Below are 24185 nucleotides of genomic sequence, written 5' to 3'. Positions count from 1 at the left end.
TACAGTCCTGTTTAAAAGTTAAATAGTACTACAAAGTAGGGGTGTTATACAGATCATAATGTAGTTCCATTATTTGCTTAAATGTCTAAATAAGGTATATACATGCCTTAGAATTGTTATTTAAATAAAATAATAAATGTAGCTATATGGACAAAGGTATTGGGACGCCTGCTCATTCATTGTTTACTTCCAAAATCAAGGGTATATGAAAAAAATATATAATAAGTTCATTCTGCTTTTGTTGGGGCAGTTGTCTCTAATGTCCAGGGACTTTTTACAACATGTTGGAGCATTGCGGTGCGTGCATTTGATTGCTGCTTCGGTGTTGAGCAGTCGGTCAAATCTATGTCTACGTCTATTCTGGGCTCATTAGGAACCACAGAAGAGCTAGCTTCATTTTCAGCTAGCAGAAACTCACTTTCATTTAGTATTACATTTTCATGAAAGCACCCGATCTGGGTGCGAGCGAGTCCTATTGGCTGCTTAGTAAACTAGTTCAGTGTCTGTGAGCCTGCAAGTAAAAGAGTTAAGAGCTAAGTAATTGCCTAAGCTAGCCGTTTACAGGTCGCATGCTGCTGTTTGCTAATACAGACCCCATTTACTAGGATGAGACCCGAGTTGCAGGCCCATGCGGGGCTTGTTGATGTTATAGATTCATACGGCAGAAGGGAGAACGCATTCATATTTAATCGTTCACCATAATCATTAATTCATGCCACGAGGGGGAGAGCCCCACAGCCCGAGGGGGAGAGTGGAGCTGACGACAATTAAGTCGACAGCGCGAATTAGCACAGCGAGACCACAGCAATTAGCAGGGCCTTCCCTTTTGCCGCTCTTCACTCTAATGCCTTCATTAAGAACCATGGGAGCATCTGTGACACCAGGAGATCATTCATAGGATGAAAGGATGACATCAGCTAGCAGCGGCATGTCGCCAGCCTCGGGTTAACAAAGCTCCTATATGGAACCTACTCGTTACGGCCGCCATTTTTGGCTATAGTAAGAGATATGATAGTAGTAGATGTAGTGTAATGTGGTGACCGTAGAGAAATGTAATCTAGCCGTATATGCACATATGATATCATTCAGGATTTGGCCTTATGATTCATAGCTACGCAAGCACTGTGCGACAGTCAAAATAACTAGCCGAGCTTAACGGTAATTATCTCTCTGAGGCTTGTGTACTCCTATATGCATCTGTAAGTGAGAATGAAACCAAATGTCCTAGTTGTAATAGTCTAGTTCTTGCAGTTACTATACACTGAATGATGGGGTAGTTGTAACAGGCACTGTGAACAGGCATGATACACTCAGAAAAAGGGAATAATGACTGTTTGTCACAATTGCAGAAGCATATCATCATTGTACTCATCTGTACTAACTCAAGTCAAGGCCTTCTTGACTGAATGCCGTCAAGCTTCATGCTGTTCCTCCGGCATATTGAAATTAACAGTTTCCCCCCTAGTCGTTTTGCACTCCAGGCTATACAAAGTGGTTCAATTCAGAAGAGCAGTCTACCACCGGTCAGCAGACCTCTAGGTCTTTCTTACATAGACTTTACCAGTTCCGTACCTTGCAGACTGGAGATTGAGATGGGCTTAATAAACCTGGCTTTGGTTCAGCATAGGCAAAGATAGGGATGCCCTGTCCTTCAACTCCTTCAGCATCGCAGTGGGGGAGGGTTTAGTAGTAAAGCCCGTAGACTGAACACGTTTAATATTGCATGGGCACCTGAGGGTTCCAGTGGTACGGGCTTGTTTGTCCGCCAGCCTGGCAGATGTTGGCGATGGAGGAGGTCGGCTTTAGGGTGCCATGTTTAAGGAGAGCCTCCCTAGGACAGTTTGGACTGGTAAGAGCTTGTGTCTCGTCCTTCACTCTTTGGGGTTTTGGCTTGGAGTGCATCAGTCTTTGTGGGCCATCAGTGATCAGTTTGTTTTGCTTATATGTAGACTTGATATTTGCTTCTCAGTTGTCTGGTGGACAAATCCATTGTTCTGCATTTTGAATGGACTCTTTTCCTAGAGGGCGATATATTACCCCTGGTGAAACAGTCAAAGTTTAGACTATTTTTTTCAATTCTCAAAGAATAAGGTAGAACAGTTCCTTGTGGTGCTTATGTGTATTTTTTTATTTAGTTTTTTTAAGTTGAAATAACCCTGTAGATCTGTTTTTCAGTCATAGTTCTTCTGGTAACCAGAAAATCTCAGTTAGTCAATGAAATTGTTCAAAGAACCCTTTGTAGGACCTTTGTATTTCAGTTGCAACACCTTGCATGTGTATGTGTTTGTAAAAAGTAGCCCACCACTCCCTATTTTTCATGTTTAGAGAACAGGCCGCACTAACTCTTCCGACAGAATCCCCTGCTGTCATTTTGATGAGGCCGGTATCATAGCTATGCATCAGCAACTCCTTGAGATATGACAGACAGAGGAGCATTTAGGGTAATAAAGATCGAGCAGCAAGGGCTCGCAGCTTCTCAGATTTACTGTCACGACGCCCAGAGGGAGTTGCGCAGCCCTCGGAGGTCACTCGTCAAGCGTAAAATGCTTTTTCTTTCCAACCCAGCAAGAAATATAGATGTTTAGACCTGAAGCATTCTTGGATGTTTATAGCTTCTTCTGAAGTTATAACATCCCTGTTCTGTTGTAATAATGGACAAATAGTGGACTCCGCCAACCCAATAAATATCTACACTCTTAAAATTAAAGATGCTTCTCAGAACCACCACTTTTAGTTCCATTAAAAACCCATCTACATAATAGAGATGTGTGTAGGTTCTTCATCTTTATATATCCATTTATAAATGTGTTCTTCAGAAATCCAAGAACCATTTGTGACACCTTACATTTTAAAGTGTGTAATAAAAATATTGTTCTTTATCAACGACAATAAACACATTTTACAATACTATACAATAATATAATATCTTCTTTCCCGTCTTGACAGCTCCCTGGAGACCTCAGCAAGATGCACTTGACAGACCACCCCCATCAGCAGGTGATGCACATGCCACCCAGCCAGTCGGGATGCAGCATCGCCAGTGATTCAGGGAGCAGCAGCCTATCAGACATCTATCAGGTACTGATCTTTCTCATTCACATTATTGATTGACTGTAAGTTAAATATAAGTGCAATAAATGTTTTGCTTGTAAAAACATCACCGCAATAGATCTCATTAGAACAGAGGCAGGTAAACATAAAGACATTAAACATGAACAAGAATTTCTTATTTTAAAGAACGTAGTGGAGATCTTGTGAGCTAGTTTGGAGAACAAAGCTTGGTTCACAGCGATGTGAAATCCATGACTTTTTTTATGAACATTTTTAAAAGTTTTTAATGTTGGTGTTTTTTACTGAGGAAAATGAACACTTTCTGCTCAGATAAGGAGACTTTAATTCTAATCTTCACAGGAGTTTTGAATGATACGTTTATACCTATTTGGTACCTCACTTAGGAGTTCTAAAAAAGGGAAAATGCATTGAGTGAAGATGGAGAAAGTGGGGATTGGTAAAGTTTTGGGGAAATGTCATGTTTCATGTATAAAACAACATACTTTTTAAAACGTAAACAAACATACATATAAAACATTATATCAAAAAGTTGAGGTTGTACTTTTGTACACAATTTAAAAATACCAAACAGATTAACTCTTAAGTCTCTTAAAATCTCAGTTGACCGAACCCCAGATATTTTTTAGAGGATATTGGTATTTGAAGTGGGACACTCAGTTTTTGCTTTAAACAAACGGAGGCAGGGGCAGAAATGGTCTAATGTAATCCATGATAAAAAATCTCAATAACTCATGTATGTGTACAAACCTACAGTCTAAAAAAAAAAATAAAGGTACTTTGAAGGGTTTGTTGACTGATGACATAGAAGAACCAATTTTGGTTCCATAACCATGTTTGAAATTGAGATGTTTGAGTGTGAAGAATCTCTAAATTGGTAAAGAACCGGAGGGCTCTCTAGATAAAAGTTTTTTTTTTTATGCAAAATGCTAATAATGCCTACTGTGTTTTTCTCCCTCTGTACCTTTACAGGCCACTGAGAGTGAAATGGGCGATGTGGACCTGTCTGGCCTTCCCGAGGCCCCTGTAGACTCGGAAGACGAGGAAGAGGAGGATGAAGATATTGAGCGTGCCTCAGATCCTTTGCTTGGCAGGGACTTGGTGCGGGAATGCCTGGAGAAAGAACCAGCCGATCGCAATGACGATGACATTGGTCAGTTATTCTTCAGTTCTTTCAATGTACACATAAATGGTTAACCTCCCAAAAGCAAGTTACTCTGATTATGATGTGCATATTTTATCAGCTTATGTTTATTTAGATATGTTTATGTTGAAGTGGTAGTCCTTAAGGTCGTTTTTTATTTACATTAGTAAATACTGAGTAATGAAAAGTAGGAAATATTGTAATAAATGGTATCAGTTTGCTGGTGCGACCGTCCATGCAACGTCTTAATATATTTATTTTGAAAGCAGAGTGGTCTGGTAGGTTTTTTTTTTGTCATGTCACATGCACAACCCCTGAGTGCGTGTAGTGCAGCACTGTTGTGTTATCTATATAGCAACTATAATGTGACCTTGCTAACACTGAAAAAAATCAGAACTAGTCACTATTCTTAGGAAGTGCTATCTTGCTATTGTTTGGTATACACAACCTATACGGCCACCTAAATAGATACCTGACTCAGGATATGCTTTGTATAGCTACTGAACACATGCTAACCAGCAGTACCTCTTATAGCCAGTGTTCCATCTGTTGCTCAATGAATTTAATGATATTTCCATATTTAAATGTTTCGTTTTCTACCTTCGTTGGACATAATTGCTATCTACATTGTAATGGTATTTCATCATCAACGGGCAAAATAATACATTATCAGTAACATGAACAACACTACAATTTCACGAAATCTTCCGTATGCTTAGTGCAATGATGCATTCTCCAATTCCACATTCCCTCAAATTTACTGCGCTTTAAGGAAATTATAAAATACCCTGAATTGTAGCTGCTTTTGAACTCAAAGACCGTATCAGATATTGATTTTAATTTGTTGATTTCTAATTCATGTGTTTTACAGAGCAACTCCTGGAGTTCTTGCATCAGCTGCCTGCCTTTGCCAACATGACCATGTCTGTGAGGAGAGAGCTGTGCACGGTTATGGTGTTTGAGGTAGTTGAGCAGGTTGGCACAGTGATCCTGCAGGACAAGCAGGAGGTAAAGATGCAGCAAAGTTCTTTGTTGTCGTTTTGCTCTTTCTTGCTTTACCTTTCCTAGACTATTTTTCCCCCAATAATGAATCATAACTTTAAAACTAAAAACTGAACCAGCGCATTTTCATGCAAATGTCTGGGCATCCCAAAAGATTTAAGCTCTCAGATAACTTTTAGTAGAATCTCTTCTTAAGTACATTAAGACCTTAAGTACATTTACATTTAAGCTTCTACAGCCGGATGGCAAGATCCTAATGAACCTAATGTGAAATCTGTGGATCTTAAAAGAGACTAAAGAGTCTTAAAGAAGAATAAAGAATCTTACTAGAACTAGAAGACTTCTGAAAGAAAAAATGGCTTAAAATGGATCATTTAAATGAATCTTGCCTGTGAAACATTTAGGGTAGCCCAGACTTTTGCTACTTTTTGCTGCGTTTTCCTTTTGTTATTTTAAAACTGTAAAATATGGAAAAAAATTATCTTGCAGAAAAGTATTTTTGGAACTTTTGGAAATCACATTAACAGATATTTTATCTGAGGTACCCACATTTAGTTATTGTCTCCAGCCCCCCCCCCAGCATGAGCTGTATAATAGCTGTGTGTTGTAAATAAAGCCATCCAGTGTTGTCACGCTTAGCCGAGCCTTTCAGAACAGTAGTGTTGCGCACTGTTCAGTCAATCTTGAAGGAGGTTAATTAATTAAGTTATATGCCAAAGCGAAATGAAATCCACCAGAGGCTGCCCAGTCAAGCCTGCACCACATAGATGAGTCTAAACCCTTGCCCCCCCACACCCCTAAAACCCCCAACAATTTCTTAACACAGAGGTATATTTTTATCTGAGAGAGAGAGAGAGAGAGAGAGAGAGAGAGAGAGAGAGAGAGAGAGAGAGAGAGAGAGAGAGAGAGAGAGGGCACCGGGGTGAATGCTAGCTTGCTGTTTGATGGGCAGTTACAGGGCTGGATCCATCACTTCACATGTGATAGACACATTAGCATGCTTGGCATACTGTGTATGTGTTTGTGCTTTCAGTGAAGGTCAGCAGAGCCAGTGAAGGCTCAACACTAACAAGAGACTGTAAAAAAAGTGTGTGCCAGATTAGGGGGAAAGGTTAAGACCTTTTCTCACATTTACACACACACTCACACACAGATACAAATAGATCAAGCAACTTCTTCCTGTTGTCTAATGGAAAACTTTGAGGGTATTACTTACTAGACCTGTATCTAAAGATGTGCATGACAGTGCTGGCAGGATTCAAGAACAGTTTTTTGTTTAATCGTTACTAGTTGCAACTGTCTGTGTAAGAATAAACACTGTATAAAATAAACACACTATAAATAAACACTCTATAAACGAAAAAATAAAACAATAAGAAAAATAATTAAATATGTACATTGTTTATAAATTATATGAATATAATAAAGTGGCAAAGTGACAGTAACTGTTATCATAAATAGAACATGCTGTGTAAAGCAGTTTAAATATTGCACCTCTAAAATTATTTTACATATGAACAGTATAATTATTGAGTATTTCACAGATGAACCATAGTGTCACACATCAAGGGAGGAGTTATGGAGTTTGGCGCTCTGTGGTGCATTTTGTTGGAATTAGTTAATAAATACATCAGTGTATAAGTAAATAAATATAAAATTATCTAGGTTGTCACTGTCTAGGTCCCGTTCTCATTCAAGAGTCTCAGATTATGAGCTGATTTCTTATGTCTCAGACCAGTATTAGTAATACTTTTATTACTAATGAATTGTGTTTTCAGTTGGACCAATGGTATGTGATTTTGAACGGTTCTGTGGAGATCGGTCATGGAGACAGTCGGACAGAGATCCTCTGTATGGGGAACAGTTTCGGTATCTCTGCCTCCCTGGACAAACAGTACATGAATGGGGAGGTGCGCACCAAAGCAGACGACTGCCAGGTAAGGGTGCTTACCGTTACAACAAAATCCAGCGATTCCGATGCATTACCTCAGTGCAGTTGATGTACTCTGACGCCAATGATTAAATTAGTACAGTAACCTCGAGCCTGTAGTCTTCTGTAAGTCCTGGAGCCTTCCATCTTGTGTGGTATGCACTTCTGCATACTGTATATGAAACATTTACAGCCAAAAATATTAAAGCATTTTTATTTTTATTATAGCCTAAATTGATTGACTGTTTTTCTCGTATATAAAAAAAGAAATGTATTATCAATATGTACTTATATTTGATTTTCTCAGTATATTTGATCTTTTTGCATGACTTTAATTTGTCCTCATAAGACCCTCGCCGTGTCTATAAATACTAATACTTTTCTGATTTGTGCATATTATTTATTTAATTTAAATTCTGTTCATTGCAATGTAAACATTTGATTAAGAGTGCTAGAAAGTTTAAAAATACCTGCAGACAGCTCAAATAATTGCAGTCAGGCGAATATACCACTAAAGAAAAATCCCAAGTCGCCGGTCAGATCACATGGAAATATTGCCCTAATATAGCCATACGGAAGGTAGCAGTGAACTCTGAGGTTTTAGAAAAAGTCACTTGGCTTCTGCGACCCATCAGCTTCTATAACGCAAGGCTTCACTTCCTCTAACAACATTAGCGGTGTCAGAGTCAGTGTCTTAGTTAAGCCAGTGAGGCCAGATCTCTGTGCGAGGCCTCTAGATGCTGTGCCACCACGACTCCACTGTGCTGCTGTTTGAGTGTCCGTGCGTGGTGAAGAGCAATGTTCTACTGTACTATAAATTCACCCGCCTGCCTCATGTTGTTGTGGACCAGTTTGTGTGCATCGCCCAAGAGGACTACTGGCGTATCCTCAACCATGTTGAGAAGAACACGCACAAGGTGGAAGAGGAGGGCGAGATCGTCATGGTGAAGGAACACCGCGAGCTGGACCGCAGCGGCACCCGGAAGGGCCACATCGTCATTAAGGTGAGGCCATTCTGCCAAACTGCTTCACTAAACGGGTGATGTAAACATACTTCATTGCACGTCTGCTGATGCTCATCGCTGTCCAATTAAAGCATGTATCTCCAGAAGGGTTACTTTACAGGAAAAGGAAAAAATAAGTTCTTAACTTTGAATGTCTGAACATTTTTATTGGTCTAGTCATCCAGAGTTATTTACACAGCGTACGGAGCAGCCACAGGGTTCAAATGATGAATGAAATGGAAAGAAATGGCAATACATGTTTTTCATTTATATCATGAATCCCACTTCATAAATTAGTAAATATGCAACCTGAAAGGTGGCTATGGCAGAATCTTTTCCATTTGTATTCCATTTTCTTCCATTTATATATGCTGTGATAAAACCGAAATTGGAGACATTAATATCAGAACATGGGGAACATAGTCAGGATCACAATATTATAAAGTCACTTTGGTATCATGTTAAATTGTGTATTTTGCAAATCATTACACCCCTTATACCTAGATTGATTGAGTACATTCTTAGAAATAAAGCTGATTCAAATGAGTTTTGAGTGATGTCAAAGAAAAAACACTTTTGGCTCTTTATGGACATATAGGCTCTTCATGGAACCAAAAGCGGTTCTTCTGTGGCCTCGCTCAGGGAGCCATTTGCTTGGTATTGTGTTCACGTACTGTGCTATGTTTACAGGTTTACGTCTTCTGCTAGCCTGCAGTGGTTTGTGTGGGTGATTCATGTCTAAAGCAGCTGCATTAGTTTCTGATCCTCTAGTTTCAATGGAGTGCATGTTCAACATGAGCTTTCTAAATACAGAAGTTCCCTCAAAATGGCTAACATACACACTCTCACTATTACACTCTCTTTCTTTCTCTTTCTCTCTCTACAATTGTTGTGAATTGTTTGCTGTCAGTAGCTTGGCAGTGTATCTTCTAGTGAATATAGATGTTTGTATTTGACAATATTATCTGGACAGTCCTGTGAAGGTTATTCTGAACCCTATACATTGAGTGGGTGGTTTTAGAGTGCATCAATGAGCCTTGGGCACGCACAACTCCGGTTCAGCAGTAGTTACTGACCAATGCATGCTGATGCTTGGCCCATCTCAGTGTCTCAGATTCTTATGCTTGGCCATTTTTCCTGAACTTCAAAGAACTGCCTGTTCACTTAACGCGTGCTGTGTAGATCCCACCCCCTTGACATGTGCCGTTGTAGCCGGATAATCATTAATATTCACTTTACCTGTTATGGCTGATCGGTGTGTATAGAAACGCAATGGTAGTGACATCACAAAAGCAATTCCTTTGAAATAGGTTGTCTTTTGTTACTTAATTTCAGTATATGGAGGGCACTAATATTAATAATACTAGTATTATATTAGCATGTTACATTAGGCTTTGAAATGTGAACACTGTTTACATGATGCATCAAACTGAAAGAAAACAAGTTGTATGGTTATTCAATTTTCTGATGAAACTTTGGATTTAACTTGGTCTACAGTCATGTGGACCTCATGCAAATCGAGTCTGCCTTTCAAGTTCTTACAGGTAGTAGTGAAACCACATAAACCCCCCTCCATGAACTTTCTGTAATTACTAAAATTCCCCTCCGACTCACTCTTCAAAATTGACAAGTATTAGTAAACTTCTAAAGCAAAAAGAAACTATGTTTTCTGTTTACCACACTTTTGCTAGTGGTATGTCATGTGGTGTGTCAGTGACACATCATATAAACAGCATTGTTTTATGGTTTTAGGCACCCAAGTGCATTATTCAAAATGTCTCTGCAGTTAAGCGTTTAACTCCAGATCACATTAGAACAGAAGCAGGTAAACAAAACCTGCTTGTGAGCCAGTTTAAAAAAACAAACCTGGTTCGAGATTTCCTTTGGAAACTCTCAGCCAGCATGTAGAGTTATTCAATTCAGTTACAAGCTCTTCACCAGATTTATCAAAATATGTGTTGGATAATAACTAGAAATAATACCAGGCTCTCATATTTTAATGATCAGTGATGTAAAGTCACAGGTTCTTTTTTTGTATTTATGTTAAGCTGTAATATCTTTACTTTTTACTAGTACTTTATTTATTTTAAAAAATAAGTTTGGTAATGCCAATTAACCCGCCTTTTATAGCTCCGCCGCACCAGCTAACAGACACCTGTGCCAGCCAATGTTAATGTTAGTTAAGGTTAGCTTAACTCTCTAGGACTCACGCCGCTGACGGCAAGGCGGCAGGGCTTGAGATTCGAACCCCTGGGCCATAGTGGGGCCATTGGGTTTTAAATACAATGCAGGTCCGTCATTAACCATGCTGCTTCTTTGTGATTATCAATTAATAAATCAATTAGTTTTTTTACAATTTATTTGCTGTGGTGTGTCTTAGGGGACTCCAGAGAGGCTGATCATGCATCTAGTGGAGGAGCCTTCTGTGGTAGACCCGACTTACATCGAAGACTTCCTTCTTACCTACCGCACCTTTCTGTCCAGTCCCATGGAAGTGGGAAAGAAGCTACTGGAGTGGTTTAAAGTGGACAGTCTCAGAGATACGGTGTGTGGTTCTTGACATAAACATTAATCATTTCACAGTAATAATTTTTTTGTTCAATATTAACTTAAACTGTATGTATATGAATTTTATCAACAGCACACCAAAATGCTTTTCTTTACCCAAGTACTGCAACCTTTAAAACCTATTCTATCATCTCGCAATATCTAATTAAGTCGTAGAATTCAAATTAAAGCAGATTTTGAACAATCGTTACTGAACTGACAACTGAAATGCTGAATTTCTCTTTTATTATTCAGGTTACACGGATCGTGTTGTTATGGGTGAACAATCATTTTAACGACTTTGAAGGCAACCCTTCAATGACGCAGTTCCTAGAGAACTTTGAGAAGTTGCTGGATGAAGCGGTAAGAGTCCATTTCAGTGAGTTGAAAGTGGTGTGTTATTGACCTTGTCAAAAATGTTATTACAATAGATCTGGCCAGTGCAAGTCAATACACTTAACTATTCAGCTAACGTAAATGGGAACAGATTTTCATAGTGCAAATAGATCTGTATGAATATATTGATCCATACATTTACTATTAAAAAAAAAAAAAAAAAAAAAAATTAATTTGAACTTTTAGTTGAAGTCAGTGTAAAAAGAATTTTGGAGCATTTCTGTTAGTCCATTCATCATTTTGTCACAATGTTAAGAACAACTGTCATGTGTATGTATGTATTCTAAAAGTGGAAAAACTGCAAAAATGGATTTTTAAGCTTTTTGCATGACGGTGTGTTCGCCTCAAACAGCATACAAGTCTGGATGATTCACATGTCCCCGTGTAACTCCTCTGTTGCTTTCAGAAAATGAAAGGTCATTTGCGCTTGCTGAACATAGCCTGTGCAGCTAAAGCCAAGTGGCGGCAAGTCACGCTGCAGAAGCCCTCCAGAGAGTCACCGCTCCACTTCAGCCTGCAGGGCGGCAGCGAGAGAGGCTTCGGCATTTTCGTTGAAACCGTGGAGGTGGGCAGCAAGGCTGCAGAGGCCGGCCTGAAGCGCGGAGATCAGGTAATGCACCAAAAAAAAAAAAAACTACACCAACTCTTATTAGCTGATGAAATGGGAACAAGTGAGAAGTAGCTGCAGGGGGAAAAAATAGCGTAGTGGTCACTGAGCTGGGTTTCCTTATTTGGATTGTCTGCTCATCTCTGTGCTGTCTCTTAACCTCATCTTAACCTCATGCTGTTCTTTACTCTTTCTCAGATAATGGAGATCAACGGACAGAACTTTGAGAATATCTCCTACACCAAAGCTATGGATATTTTGAAGAACAACACTCACCTCTCCCTCACTGTAAAGACCAATATCTTTGGTATGTTGAGTTAGCTAATTGAAAACCAAACTCCATATCTCCCTAGTTTCAGCAATTGGATACAGTCATGTTATATTGTTATATACATATGTTATATTATGCTGTAACCTCTTGAACTCCAGACTTATTTTAAAGATAAGTACCTATTATTTAGTACCTACTAATTACCCTCTAGAAAAATTGCCATCCACTCAGTGTGATGGCATCAGTGTGAGAAGACCACATGTGCATTAAGAAGTTAAGAAGAAACTAAAACGCATGACAACTGCAAAGCGCCTGTGACTGATTATAATCCTAAACATTTCCCTTTCTAGTTTTCAAAGAGCTTCAGAACCGCATCAGGCACGAGAAGAAGAATGGCGGCCTCCACATTCCCAAAATCCAGGAAAAGAAGGGTAACCGCTTCTCCATTGCTGAACTGCCAGGAGATCTGGAGTTCCCCACCGACAACAAGAGCAACAAAAAGATGAAGGCCAACACCGTGTCAGGTGGCCGCAACAAGATCCGCAAGATGTTGGAAAAGACCAGGTTCAGCATCCTGCCTCCTAAACCTTTCAGGTAAGGAACCCTTCATCATACATTCAACACTTATCATGGACTGTTTAGTCCAACTAGTTGCAGTGAAACAGAGCAGCTCTGGTTTCTTAGGGTCCCACTTTGTAATCCCATGCTTTATGCAGTGTTCGTACAGCTGTTTTGGTGTGTTGTCTGTCTGCGTACCTTCACAGCTAACAAGTCAGATACCAGTCTCTGGGTGCTAAAACACTGCAACAGCACTGTGCATTTGAGAATGCTGAGAAGTCCCACTATTGGCTCATCTTTCCTTTTTTCTCTGCGTCATTATGGAACAGTCGGGTGGTCTTGGGCTGCAGTTTGTATGTAGAGTCTTCTATAAATCTTTTGCGGTCACCCTCTCTGTTTCTTTCCTACCTTGCTGTGCTCTTGGAGTGATCTTAACAGGACTCCCACTTCTGGAGAAAGTAGCAACAGTCCTCAGTTTTCTGCATTTGTAGAGAGTTTCTCTAACAGTGGATTGACATACACCCAGTTCTTTAGTAATGCTTGTGTAGCCCTGCGTCTCAGTAACACATATTCTGAGGTCTTCTGAAAGGTGTTTGCATTGAGGCATTTTCCAATCTCAACTCCTTTATTGAAACACCTTTTGTCAATTACATGTTAAAGTCATTAACAAAGAGCTTCACCTGCTCTATGGATGTGGAATCAATGTGCTTAATAAAATATGTCACAGGACTGAAATTTTATTTAGGTTATGTTTATCTATAATTGTGACTTGGATAACGAGCAAAACACGTTTTTATGAGTAATTAATGCAGAAATCCAGGTAATTCCAAAGGGTTCACTTGCTTTCTCTTGCAAGTGTACAGATTGTACCGTTTTGCAATATCAGCATTTCAGAGGGCCTTTAAATTCTCATAACTCTCCCAACTCCATTCACATCTCACTCAGCTGTAGCATTCATCAATCCTTGGTCCCTGAGCACTCAATTTTCTTTACTGAGCTCCATGGAAACCCGCCATGGGATACAGACTTCGACTTTTTCCATCACCTGAATTCTGGCTGTTTGAACAGCTCTGATTTGAGTCTATCAAGCTTCATCAGCAACTATTGTGGCAAAGCAATGAGCTGAAAAAGGCCCAGGAAAAGGCGGCCATATTGAGGTCTGTGTAACAAAATCCCGCAGGCCATCGGTAGCATAATTAAGAACGGACAGATGGCTGTCTGAGTGCTTTAAGGTTACACTGACCATTTATTCTTTTTGTCCTTCATTCTGAGAGGAAAAAGAATAGGTGTCTCGTCATCTCCAGTAATTGGCAAACAAATTATCTATCGCTCAAGAGGCCAAAAAATGCTCATTATAAAAATAGTATCCCCTCTTAGCCATTACATATGCCTCAAATCACGTGAAGTTATGAAGTCAAATTTCGACCTGATCCAGCTAATCAGCTAATTAACAAGCCCTTTCTGAGTTGAAGGTAAGTTGTTAGAGCAGGGAACCACTCAAATGTGTTGGGCGAGAGAATTCTTCAGGACCAGGGTTAGGAACCCATGTTCTGTAACATTGTGAATTTCCCCACTGCGGGACTAATAAAGGACTATCTTATCTTATCTTATAGTGCCATCTGACTAGGGCAACAAAGACTAGAATGCTACCCTGCGCATATTTGTGTTTACAATCTTGTAATAATATATCGTCTCAGTCCACCTGTTTCTTTCACTTCAGATGTTGCTTCTGAATCTCTCAGATTGTCAACAAATGCATGTTTACAGCTGTCCATGACCGGGCACGCAAAACGTGACATGCATTTACAGCAGCGGCGTAATAGTGAATTTACTTTCTAACTGTAGGGGGAGCCCAGGAGCAAAGGAAAATAGCAATTCTCTCACAATGTTGCTTTAATTGTTTTGTTTAGTTTTTTGAGTAAATGAACTGGTTTGGTCCTGATTTAGCAACACAGCAAATTGGCAGGGGGAACAGTAACCGGTCTAATAGGTGCAGGCCAGTAACAGAATTCTTTGGCCCTGCAGTGGGGAAAAAAGTCCTTAGTTTATCTAATCAGTCCTTTATTAAAGTCAGTCAGGTGAGCTGCTAGTGGAACTTCCATCCATACAGTGAAATCCATACAGTCACTGGATTTCACAGAAAAGTCAGCAACCATATTTGAGTTCTTTAAACCAACAAATCAAGAACACACGGTTTTCCACAGTATTTTCACTATTTTAGCTTTAGAGTCATTCTATGGAAATGGTGCAGTTGTTGCGTTCTAATTCTTAACTTTTCTTATTGAGTAAACACTTAAAAAAAACATCCACAACATGAATGATATGCATATCCTCTAAAATCGTATATTCCCACTTCATTATAAATTTCCGTTTAATATTGTCATTTTTAATTATAGATATAAATGTATATTCATTTCAATAAAATGTGACACGTTCCTAAGCTAGCACACTTGCTAGTCAATCTGAAACAGAATTCCCTTTGCATTGCTAGTGTAAAAAAATTGGGCCTGGCTTCTCTAGTGGCTCAAAAGATCTCACTTCCTCTTGATGATGTCATTTAAAGCAACAGTGCTTTATTTATAGACCATACCAGATGTTTTTTTTATATTTTGAATAAATATATCTTGAATCCTGAAAATAATAAAGGATTGATAAAAACATTTATTTGATGATATATTCAATGGAAATGTCAATGCAGACATGTGAAAATGGCCATGTACAAATTGTATGTTACTCTTTAAGAAATAGTGTTCTCTGATATATCATGTTAAGAAGAACAATATTAAGTCATCCGTTTCGTAAAACGGCTGTACATCGTCAATGTAAGACCATCTACATTCCATCCTTTCCCACCAAAACCATTAGAAAGCAGAAACTTCCACATGCTGCGCCCGCATCACGCTTCACGCGTCACTCCCAGTCCCGCAGCTAATCTGTGTGATAAAGCTGTTTTGTCCACACCAGGCACTGATGCGGTTGAGAAGCCGTGCTGCTGTGCTGCTGAGCTGCTGAGTATATCACGGGCGTGCCAGGATCAGTCGCTGCGTTTCTGTGTGTTTGTTTTGTCGGCTCTGTATGAATGTTCAGCGCTTTTGCTTAACGCCTGCTTGTTTGTTTTTTTTCCACTCACTGTCACTTGTCTCCTGTCTTTACAACTGCTTCACATGCACAGAGGACTGTTTGGGTAAGAGATGCCCTCAATCAGCTCGCTCTTGCTCTCTCTCTCTTTCTCTGTCCCTCTCTTTCTCTGTCTCTGTCACGCTCTCTGTTTACTTCTCTTTTTTGAGTTTTGGGTTGGGGGGGGTGGGGGAAAGCATCTAAAGTTTTAAAGAAATAAGTGAGAAGACACCATGTGTTCCGTTGATTTTGCCACAGTAGGCAACGAACAGAAAACTAAAACAATAAAACAACCCAGAGCTTGTTTTGTTTGTTTGTTTGTCTGTTTGTTTGTTTGTTTTCAGATAAATAGGTGTATGTACAGCTATAATATTTCATACAGATTTCAGCTGATAAACCATAAACAAAAATTCAGACGTTATATTAATTCATTGCTATTAGTAATAGTAATTAAAAAGCCACCAACACTGAATTTGTCATTTTATTTATTATCCAAACAATGTTACAATTGTTAAATAAAAAAAAAATTAACAACTTCTACTGTCTCAAAAAACCCTCCACACAAAAAAGGCCAGCTCTTGTGGCAACGATCAGCAGAAAACATGTTGTGAACCTTGGTGATACATTTCAGTTGCCTTTTTCTTGAAAATACTCTGCAGCCTCATGCACCAATTTATCTAAAGGTTACAGCCTGTGTAGTGCTCCAAGCTGCCACAAAAGAGTTCCCCCTTAAGAGGCAGAGCTCTGTTCCTTACTAAAGAAGGACGGGTTACAACACAGCTTATTCTTTTGAGACCCCCCGCATTTGACTGTGTCAATAAGAGTATTTGATGCCATGTTTCCTATGTACACTCCCTGAGGTATTTATTGGGAAGGCCTGTACACATACTTACTTATTCATGCAGTTGTCTGATCAGCCAATCATGTTGTGGCAGTACATACAATGATGCAGATGAAGTGCCAGCAGCTTCAAGTAATGTTTACATCAACCAGTGATTTTGAGCATAGCATGACTGTTTGAGTATTTCTAGAACTGCTGATCACCTGGGCTTTTCACAACACAACAGAGTATGACCTGACTGGTTGGAGCTGACAGAAAGGCTACAGTAACTAAAGTATAACTCTTTGTACAGTTGTGGGGAGTAGAGAAGCATCTCAGAATGTACGACACATCCAACCTTGAGGCGGACAGGCTACAGCAGCTGAAGGCCGCATGGGGTTCTGTGTTCTGTCAGCCAAGGACAGAAAGCTGAGGCTGCAGTGGGCACTAACGCCTACCCCGAGCATGATAATGCACCGTGTCACAAAGCAAAAGCCGTCCCAAACTGGATTCATGAACCATGACCATGAGATTAGTGTTTCTTCAGTGGTCTTTCCAGTCATCGGATCTGAATCCGTCAGAGCATCTTTGGGATTCGCAGAATGAAAGTGCTACTGAAAGATCTGCCAGAATTGCAGGAGTTATTTCAACATAGATCAATATCTCTTAGGGAATGTTTCCAACATATTATGGAATCCATGCCATGAAGAACTGGGGCTGTTTTGGGAGAGAAAGGATGTTCTACCAAGTATTTGTGTAGTCGTCCTAATAAATTGCTCAGTGAGTGTATGTGTGTAATTATTTTGTTGTTTTTCCATGTGTTGTTTTTTTGTGACGCATGATTCCGGACATGTTGCCCATTTACGAGTCTGTCTGCTATGTGAATGCATTGTGTGTGTTACTGCGAGACGGCCAACCCAGGCCACTTAAATGGCTACCACATGCATGCTTTAAGTCTGAAGAAAATGAAAGACCTGTGCATTAACACTATCTTGGTCTCTCTCTCTCTCTCTCTCTCTCTCTCTCTCTCTCTCTCTCTCTCTCTCAGTGATGGAGGTGTGGGCCAGTCTCAGGACGACAGCATTGTGGGAACCAAGCAGTGCAGACACAGTGTGGCCATCATGCCTATCCCGGGCAGTCTGTCGTCCAGCAGCCCCGATTTGCTCCAGCCGGCCACCAGCGTGCTTGACTTCTCCAATCCCTCAGGTGAGGCCCATCACTTTCAGTTCAACTCTGATTCAAGGAAGTAAGGCTTCCTCTTTTTCATATCCTTTCATATCCTTGCATACATCCTATTTTCACGCAGCTATCTGATATACAGTCTGCCATAAGTGAATGGAGGTCAGTCCGTGTTCTATTTTAACCCTTTATTGCTGGTACTCTTAAACCTACACAACCATCAGAAGTAGATATGTAAAAAATGGAGGTTATGGGACACATTCGTGTTTGTTTTGATAGGTAAACAATATGATTTGCAACATGCTTTATTATGGTAAAACATGCTGGCACACAGAAAGCTCCAGTTCTATATGCTGATACACTATATGGGCAAATGCATTGGGACACATACACATTACACCTACTAGGCATAGGCATTAATATGGAGTTGGCCCCCTCTTTGAAGCTGTATGAGCTTCTACTCTTTTGGAAAGCCTTTCAGGACTTTGGTGTGGCTCTGTGGGACCTTGCCTTGTCATGTTGGAACAGAAAAGGGCCTTCCACCAAACTACTTCCTCAAAGTTGGAAGGATACAGTTGTCCAAAAGTCTCAGTATGCTGAATCATTAAAATTTCCCTTTGCTGGAACTAAGGGTGCTAGGCCAACCCCTGAAAAACAGCCACATTGCAACTGTGCTGTGTTGACTATTCATGACTTATGTCCCTGTTCATGACACCAACCCTGCTAATGTTAACGTTAACAGTGACATAACTAGCTAATCTAACTATCTCGTTTTAAAGTCAACTGACTTTGACCTGCCGTCATCTTACAGGAGAAGCCGAAGGGGGGGGTGTTTATCTCTTTACATGTCTATTTAGTTATCAGTAAGTTATTTGCATTCATTCCCACTTGGCCACATTAGCATTTTAGACTGAAGACTTTTGGAATGTGAAGGAAAGAAACGGGTCTAGCAACAGCACTGAGCAGGGGGCATGTGATCAGAAAGTTCTTTGTGTGGCTAGCCACACGCACTAGATTGTAACCAGATGTTTGGTTGAACTGTTGCAGTGTGACCGAGAGAGACAGCGAGCTGTTTTTCAGTGATGGCACAAGGCCAAGCCTGCTATTCTGTCCTGTCCTGTTCTGTTCTGTCGTCTTTCCAACATCTCTCTTATTTCTTTCCCTACTGCTGTCCCCTTTTCCTGCCCTTCCAGCTGCTGGCTTTTACTGTGAGTACAAGCGCTTTGTCAACTGTGAACTCTATTTGTTAACTCTCAGAGGTCTGAATGCTTTGTCATTTTGTTATACTTTGGACTTGCACTGTGTAACTATCTGAATGAATTAGTTACACTGTTGGGTGACGGATTTCACACAATTTCTTTTCCTTATGTACAGAACTCTGCACTGAAATTTACATCCACGACAGCTTACATTTGAATCATGCACAGGTGCACAGTTGCACAGGTAGGAGTATGTTGCCCAAAGACCCTTATTGGGGTCTTGCGAGAATTGAACCCTTGTCTGCTACAGGAAAGACTATTTAGTTACCCACTATGATACACCAGACTTGCTCATGTGCTCAACAGTGGCAGCTTAGTGATCCAAAACCCAGATAATTGAACCCTAGTCTGTCACAAGAAAGGCGGTGTTGTTACCCACTTCGCTACACTAGACTTTACTGCTTTGTTTTCCACAAAAGCACATGTAAATTTACAGTCTGTGTTAAATTGCGATGCTAAATTGTCCCTAGGTGTGAATAAATGGATGCGTGTGATTCCCTGCGATGGACTGGTTTCCTGTCCAGGAGATATTCTCGCCTTGTGCTTAATTATTCTAGGTAGGCTCCGGAGCTACTGCGACCCTAACCTAGAAGATGGACGGATGGATCGAATACATATTTAAATCATTACACCCATTAGGCTGCTGTACATGGATTATACCCACAATTGCAGCATAGGCTTATTTTGGTCTGGAAAGCTGGCCATGTCATTTTCTACCTGCTTCCAATGTGCCGTTTGGGTTCGTTGTATTCGTGTGTTGGCCATCTTGCCATTAAAGAAACACCTTCCAGTTTTCTCCAACCGCCAACTCCCTGTGTTGAGTTGCCCTTCAGGGACGGTCATTCAGGAGGTTAAATGAGTTGGCGTTATAAGCATAAGACCCAACAATTCAGCATTGATGAAGATTGTTCAAAGCAGACATCCCTGCATAGGATAAATTAAATTTGACAAGTGGCTCAATGGTAATTGCACTGGATTATTGATCACGGGGTTACGAGTTCAATACCCTGGTCCACTAGGATACTGCTTTTGGGCTCTTAAGCACTACACAGGGGTGTAGCACAGTGGGTAACAACACTGCCTCCTCCGTGGCAGACTAGGATTCGATTCCCCAGCTGGGCAATGCTACATTTTCCTATATGTGTAAGATGATTCAAATGTAAGTCACTCTGAAGAAGAGCGTCAGCCAAACGCCATATAGGTGGCTCCAGCTCTTTCAGTGCAAAGCATTCCCTAGTTTCTTTAATGAAAGCCCATTTGGCCTTAGCCCTAGCTCATTTTAGAGCCAGTAAGGCTCTAACAGCTCTCCGCAAACCTTGATGACCGAGAGACCGCACAGAGCCCACTGCTCTTGTGAATGGCTCCACTGTATGCCACATTAAGAATGTCCGACTGTTGCAGCAGTTGACGGAAATGTAAGGAATCGGCATTCTAGCACACATTCAGCCTTCATACTGTTTCTGGCTGCTTCTGACTCATCAGCGCTTCGTTGGACTACCCACAGCATTGTTAGCAGCCATGCTTAAGTGTACACTGCCTAGCAGGGCTTAAACAAGAGCGCCAAAGGCTTTACTTAAACATTTGCTGGAGTTGCCTAGTATGCGTAAGAGAAGGTGTGCAGAAATATATCAAATACTGTACATGAAGTGTGTTCGTGATTTGCTTTTATTTGCTTTCAGTCACTTTCATAAAATTTTTAATTTAAATGGTGATGAGTGACCAAGTCAGACGGATCTCCTCTCTGACATTTGTTTGCCATTCTTTTTTCTCTCCCACCAACAGACATTCCCGACCAAGTAATCCGCGTCTTTAAGGCGGACCAGCAGAGCTGCTACATCATCATCAGTAAAGACACCACTGCCAAGGATGTGGTTTCGCACGTGGTCAATGAGTTTGGCCTCATCGCTGCTTCTGAGACCTATTCCCTTTGTGAGGTTTCCGTTAGTCCAGAAGGTGTTACCAAACAGCGGCGGCTACCAGACCAGCTCTCCAAACTGGCTGACCGTATCCAGCTTAATGGCAGGTAAGATCAGAACAGAAGGGTTGTTGGACTACCAGAATTTGAACTTTCATACAAAAGTGGTACCATGACCAAAGCTACAGTGGTTACAGTACTTATTAGCCAGATCCTTAACCAGCTTTGTGACATTGCTCCAGAGAAAAGAGATTGGCTGACCTGAGCCTGAAAGCTAACACTAGGTGGGCCGAAGAGGGAGAATGGATAACTGGAGGCTAAAATACAGAAGACCGAAAATAGGGAAAATGGCTGATTGTAGCCTTAAAATGCTAGGTGGACCAGAAATGGGAGCCTGGCCAACTGGAGCCTAAAAGCTAATGCTAGGCAGATTGGAGAAAGGAAAATTGAACATTGGAGATCCTATGGAGCCCTAGATAAAACCTGATGCCTAACTAAGCTCTTTGGTTTCATCGATTTGAATTCACCAGTGGTTTCATATATGTTTGGTCACCAAGTACGATGGAATAGGATGGTTGCATATTTCGATTAAAGCATATCTGTATCGCTTATCCTCTGACAGTGAACAGAGATTCTTTTGTTAGCTTACAATCCCCTTAGACAGCTTGTCTTACAGTGGCTTTTGTTCTTTCTTGTATGGAAATCTCTTATCTCCTACTTTCTTCCATGTCCTCAAGCCCCTTATTAAAAATGGACGTCTTTCTCTAGTCTCCCCTCTCCTGCAGACTGAGTACAGCTAGCTAGAATGATCATTTCATTGACGGGGTGCTTCCCTGTAGACTGCATGTCTGGTGCCCCCCCCCCCCCAAGTACTGAACCCTGGATGCTTTTTGATGCTGTTTAGAAACTAGAAAGCCATCTAGTGGTTGAATAGCAATGGTTTAGACATTTCAGAACCGGACTGAAAGCCTGGTCACCAAAAAATCCTCCCTTTTGGTGCTGTTAGCATGCTAACGTTAATTAACTTGCCAACCATTAACAATAAAAACACGTATGAAAACAAAAAAAAAACAAAGTGTGAAATTATATCCGATAACTTAATACTGGCGGGAGCACAGTTCTGCACACCTAGTCACAACAAATCGGCCGGCTGGCTAAAATGGCCATCATAAATGGTAAAAATGCTCAAGTGAAATGAAGCCATCTTTATCTCTTATTAGTTAATTCAGAGCAAGTGGGCACGTTTCACACATGAAATGTATTCGAGTCAACATCATTGATCGTTGCTTAACCCCTTAGAGCCTTTATTTTTCAGCTGTTAATCCTAGTGTAGAAAGTATTAGCATTAGTAGAAGGTTTAGCATATCTTGTGGAGTCCTACAGTGTTCTAATTTTGGACCTATGGAACAGATGTGAGAGGGATAAATAAAATTAAACACAGGGTCTAAGGGGTTAAAGCCAGTAAGCTCTAAGCTCATCATGCGTAATGCCGTGCATCACCTGGAGTGGTGTAAAGCCAACAAGCTCATATAGGTTCGACTCGTAGTTCCTAAACGAAAGAAGCGATTTTAGTAATTTATGGTATATGGTCTGCATCCACGACTGATGGACAAGTCCCTCTTTTCTGTTCATGCTTGACAGCGTCACGATTTCCGCCATCTCAGCAAATCATTTCTTATTCACATACACTGCAGATGCACTTGTCCATTTAGCCTCCATTTGAAGACCTCTACTCTGGCAAAAGAACCGCAGCTCTGTTGAAGTGTTGTAAACGAGGCGTTGGAGCGACACGCATTACAAGTGCATTAGCTGTAGCACTTAGTGTGGCCCTTCTGGAGGTTCTCCAAAGAAAGCGTATCAGTAAATGATTTCTTTCTGTTTCCTCCTCTTGGGTAAATGCATCACTACAAACAAGTCTCCGATAAGCATGCCGCTCCTGCCAGTTTTCTTGTGATTGAAGGCGTACCTCAGCAGTATGCTCCACTCGAGGCCGACACCTACTAAAACCATTACTACTAACATTACTATCTAATCATACAGAGTTCTTAACATATTCCTATTAACATCAATCATCTAATCTTCATTCCCAGTGACAAAAGGGCCCAAGATTAATCTTTGGGTTTTCTTTTTTTTAATGGTTAAGTCTGAGAATGCCTGTGTAGTGTTAGACTCACTTTTGATTACTGTGTTTATATCCGTTATTTCTTCATTTCTTCATTGCTTTGGTGTGTTCTCCGTTGTCAACCAAAGCAGGATGGGTTTGTCTTTTAAGTGCTGGTTCCTCTCAAGGTTTCTTCCTCTTGTTCTGAGGGAGTTTTTTATTGCCTTGTGTTTGTTGAACTATCAGCTGTCAACCAGAAAGGGATGGGTTTCCTCTTCGAGCCTTGGTTCCTCTCAAGGTTCCTCTCCTCAGGTTGTGTGTTCCGCTGATAATCTTAGAATAAAGTTTCTTTGCAAAATCGTCTTTAACCTTACCATTGCTCCAAAACATTGTGATGACATTTCGCTTCTATCCTGTCTGATCTTATTTAACTTCTTCTGATTGTGTTTTTCTCTTAATGAAAGTGTAAATCTGAACCTACTGGCCGATCATCATTATTATTTTTTTTTTAAGGAAACCCAGACACATCAGTATCGGAAATATGCCAGTTGGACTGAAAGGTGGTTGACGATCAGTATCAGCCCCAAAACACTGATCGGTCTATCTTTATTCAATGCACCAATGCTAAATATGGTGTAAGGGAGAAAACCTGCTTGCTAAATGATGTTCAGTGATAAAATGTTATAATGAATCAATGTCATAACAATAATAAGTAATTCTAACTGGCTCTACGCTGGCCTTCATATGTTGTAAGATGACGACCTTACTCCAAAGACCTTACACCTCACGAGTAGACATACCTTCTTTTGGCCAGGTACTACCTGAAGAACAACATGGAGACAGAGACGTTGTGCTCAGATGAGGATGCCCAGGAGCTGCTGAGGGAGAGCCAGATCAGCTTGCTCCAGCTCAGCACTGTGGAAGTGGCCGCACAGCTCTCCATGCGAGACTTCAGCATCTTCCGGAACATCGAGTCCACAGAGTACATGGATGACCTGTTCAAGCTGGACCCTGGCGGCGGTAGTGGTGGCCACCTGAAGCAGTTCGAGGATCTCATCAACCAGGAAACCTTCTGGGTGGCCACCGAAATCCTCCGCGAGGCCAACGCACTTAAACGCATGAAGACTGTTAAGCACTTCATCAAGATCGCGCTGCATTGCCGCGAGTGCAAGAACTTCAACTCTATGTTTGCCATCATCAGGTGGGTGGAAGAACTTTTTCCAGGTCTTTCAGGTCTTTGTCTTTTTTGTGTGTGTGTGTGTGTGT

General features: G+C 40.7%; 1 protein-coding gene across 6 annotated transcripts in view; it reads left to right on the top strand.

Moving 5' to 3' along the window:
• rapgef6 (Rap guanine nucleotide exchange factor (GEF) 6) overlaps nucleotides 1–24185 on the top strand; it is a 96080-nt gene that overhangs the window by 51309 nt on the left and 20586 nt on the right. For 5 of the 6 annotated variants that reach the window (XM_072661689.1, XM_072661690.1, XM_072661687.1 and 2 more), the window contains 14 exons: nucleotides 2947–3078; nucleotides 4042–4222; nucleotides 5085–5221; nucleotides 6994–7152; nucleotides 7997–8149; nucleotides 10530–10694; nucleotides 10952–11059; nucleotides 11499–11702; nucleotides 11898–12006; nucleotides 12321–12564; nucleotides 17514–17671; nucleotides 18838–18852; nucleotides 20686–20926; nucleotides 23734–24120. In XM_072661689.1, coding sequence (XP_072517790.1) covers nucleotides 2947–3078; nucleotides 4042–4222; nucleotides 5085–5221; nucleotides 6994–7152; nucleotides 7997–8149; nucleotides 10530–10694; nucleotides 10952–11059; nucleotides 11499–11702; nucleotides 11898–12006; nucleotides 12321–12564; nucleotides 17514–17671; nucleotides 18838–18852; nucleotides 20686–20926; nucleotides 23734–24120 — 2393 coding nt within the window. The remainder of the gene's footprint in view (nucleotides 1–2946; nucleotides 3079–4041; nucleotides 4223–5084; nucleotides 5222–6993; nucleotides 7153–7996; nucleotides 8150–10529; nucleotides 10695–10951; nucleotides 11060–11498; nucleotides 11703–11897; nucleotides 12007–12320; nucleotides 12565–17513; nucleotides 17672–18837; nucleotides 18853–20685; nucleotides 20927–23733; nucleotides 24121–24185) is intronic. The other variant, XM_072661688.1, reaches the window with a different exon arrangement.

Source organism: Salminus brasiliensis, chromosome 18 (genome assembly GCF_030463535.1).
Source record: "Salminus brasiliensis chromosome 18, fSalBra1.hap2, whole genome shotgun sequence".
NCBI classification, from domain to species: Eukaryota; Metazoa; Chordata; class Actinopteri; order Characiformes; family Bryconidae; genus Salminus; species Salminus brasiliensis.
This window is presented reverse-complemented; position numbering and strand designations above follow the sequence as displayed.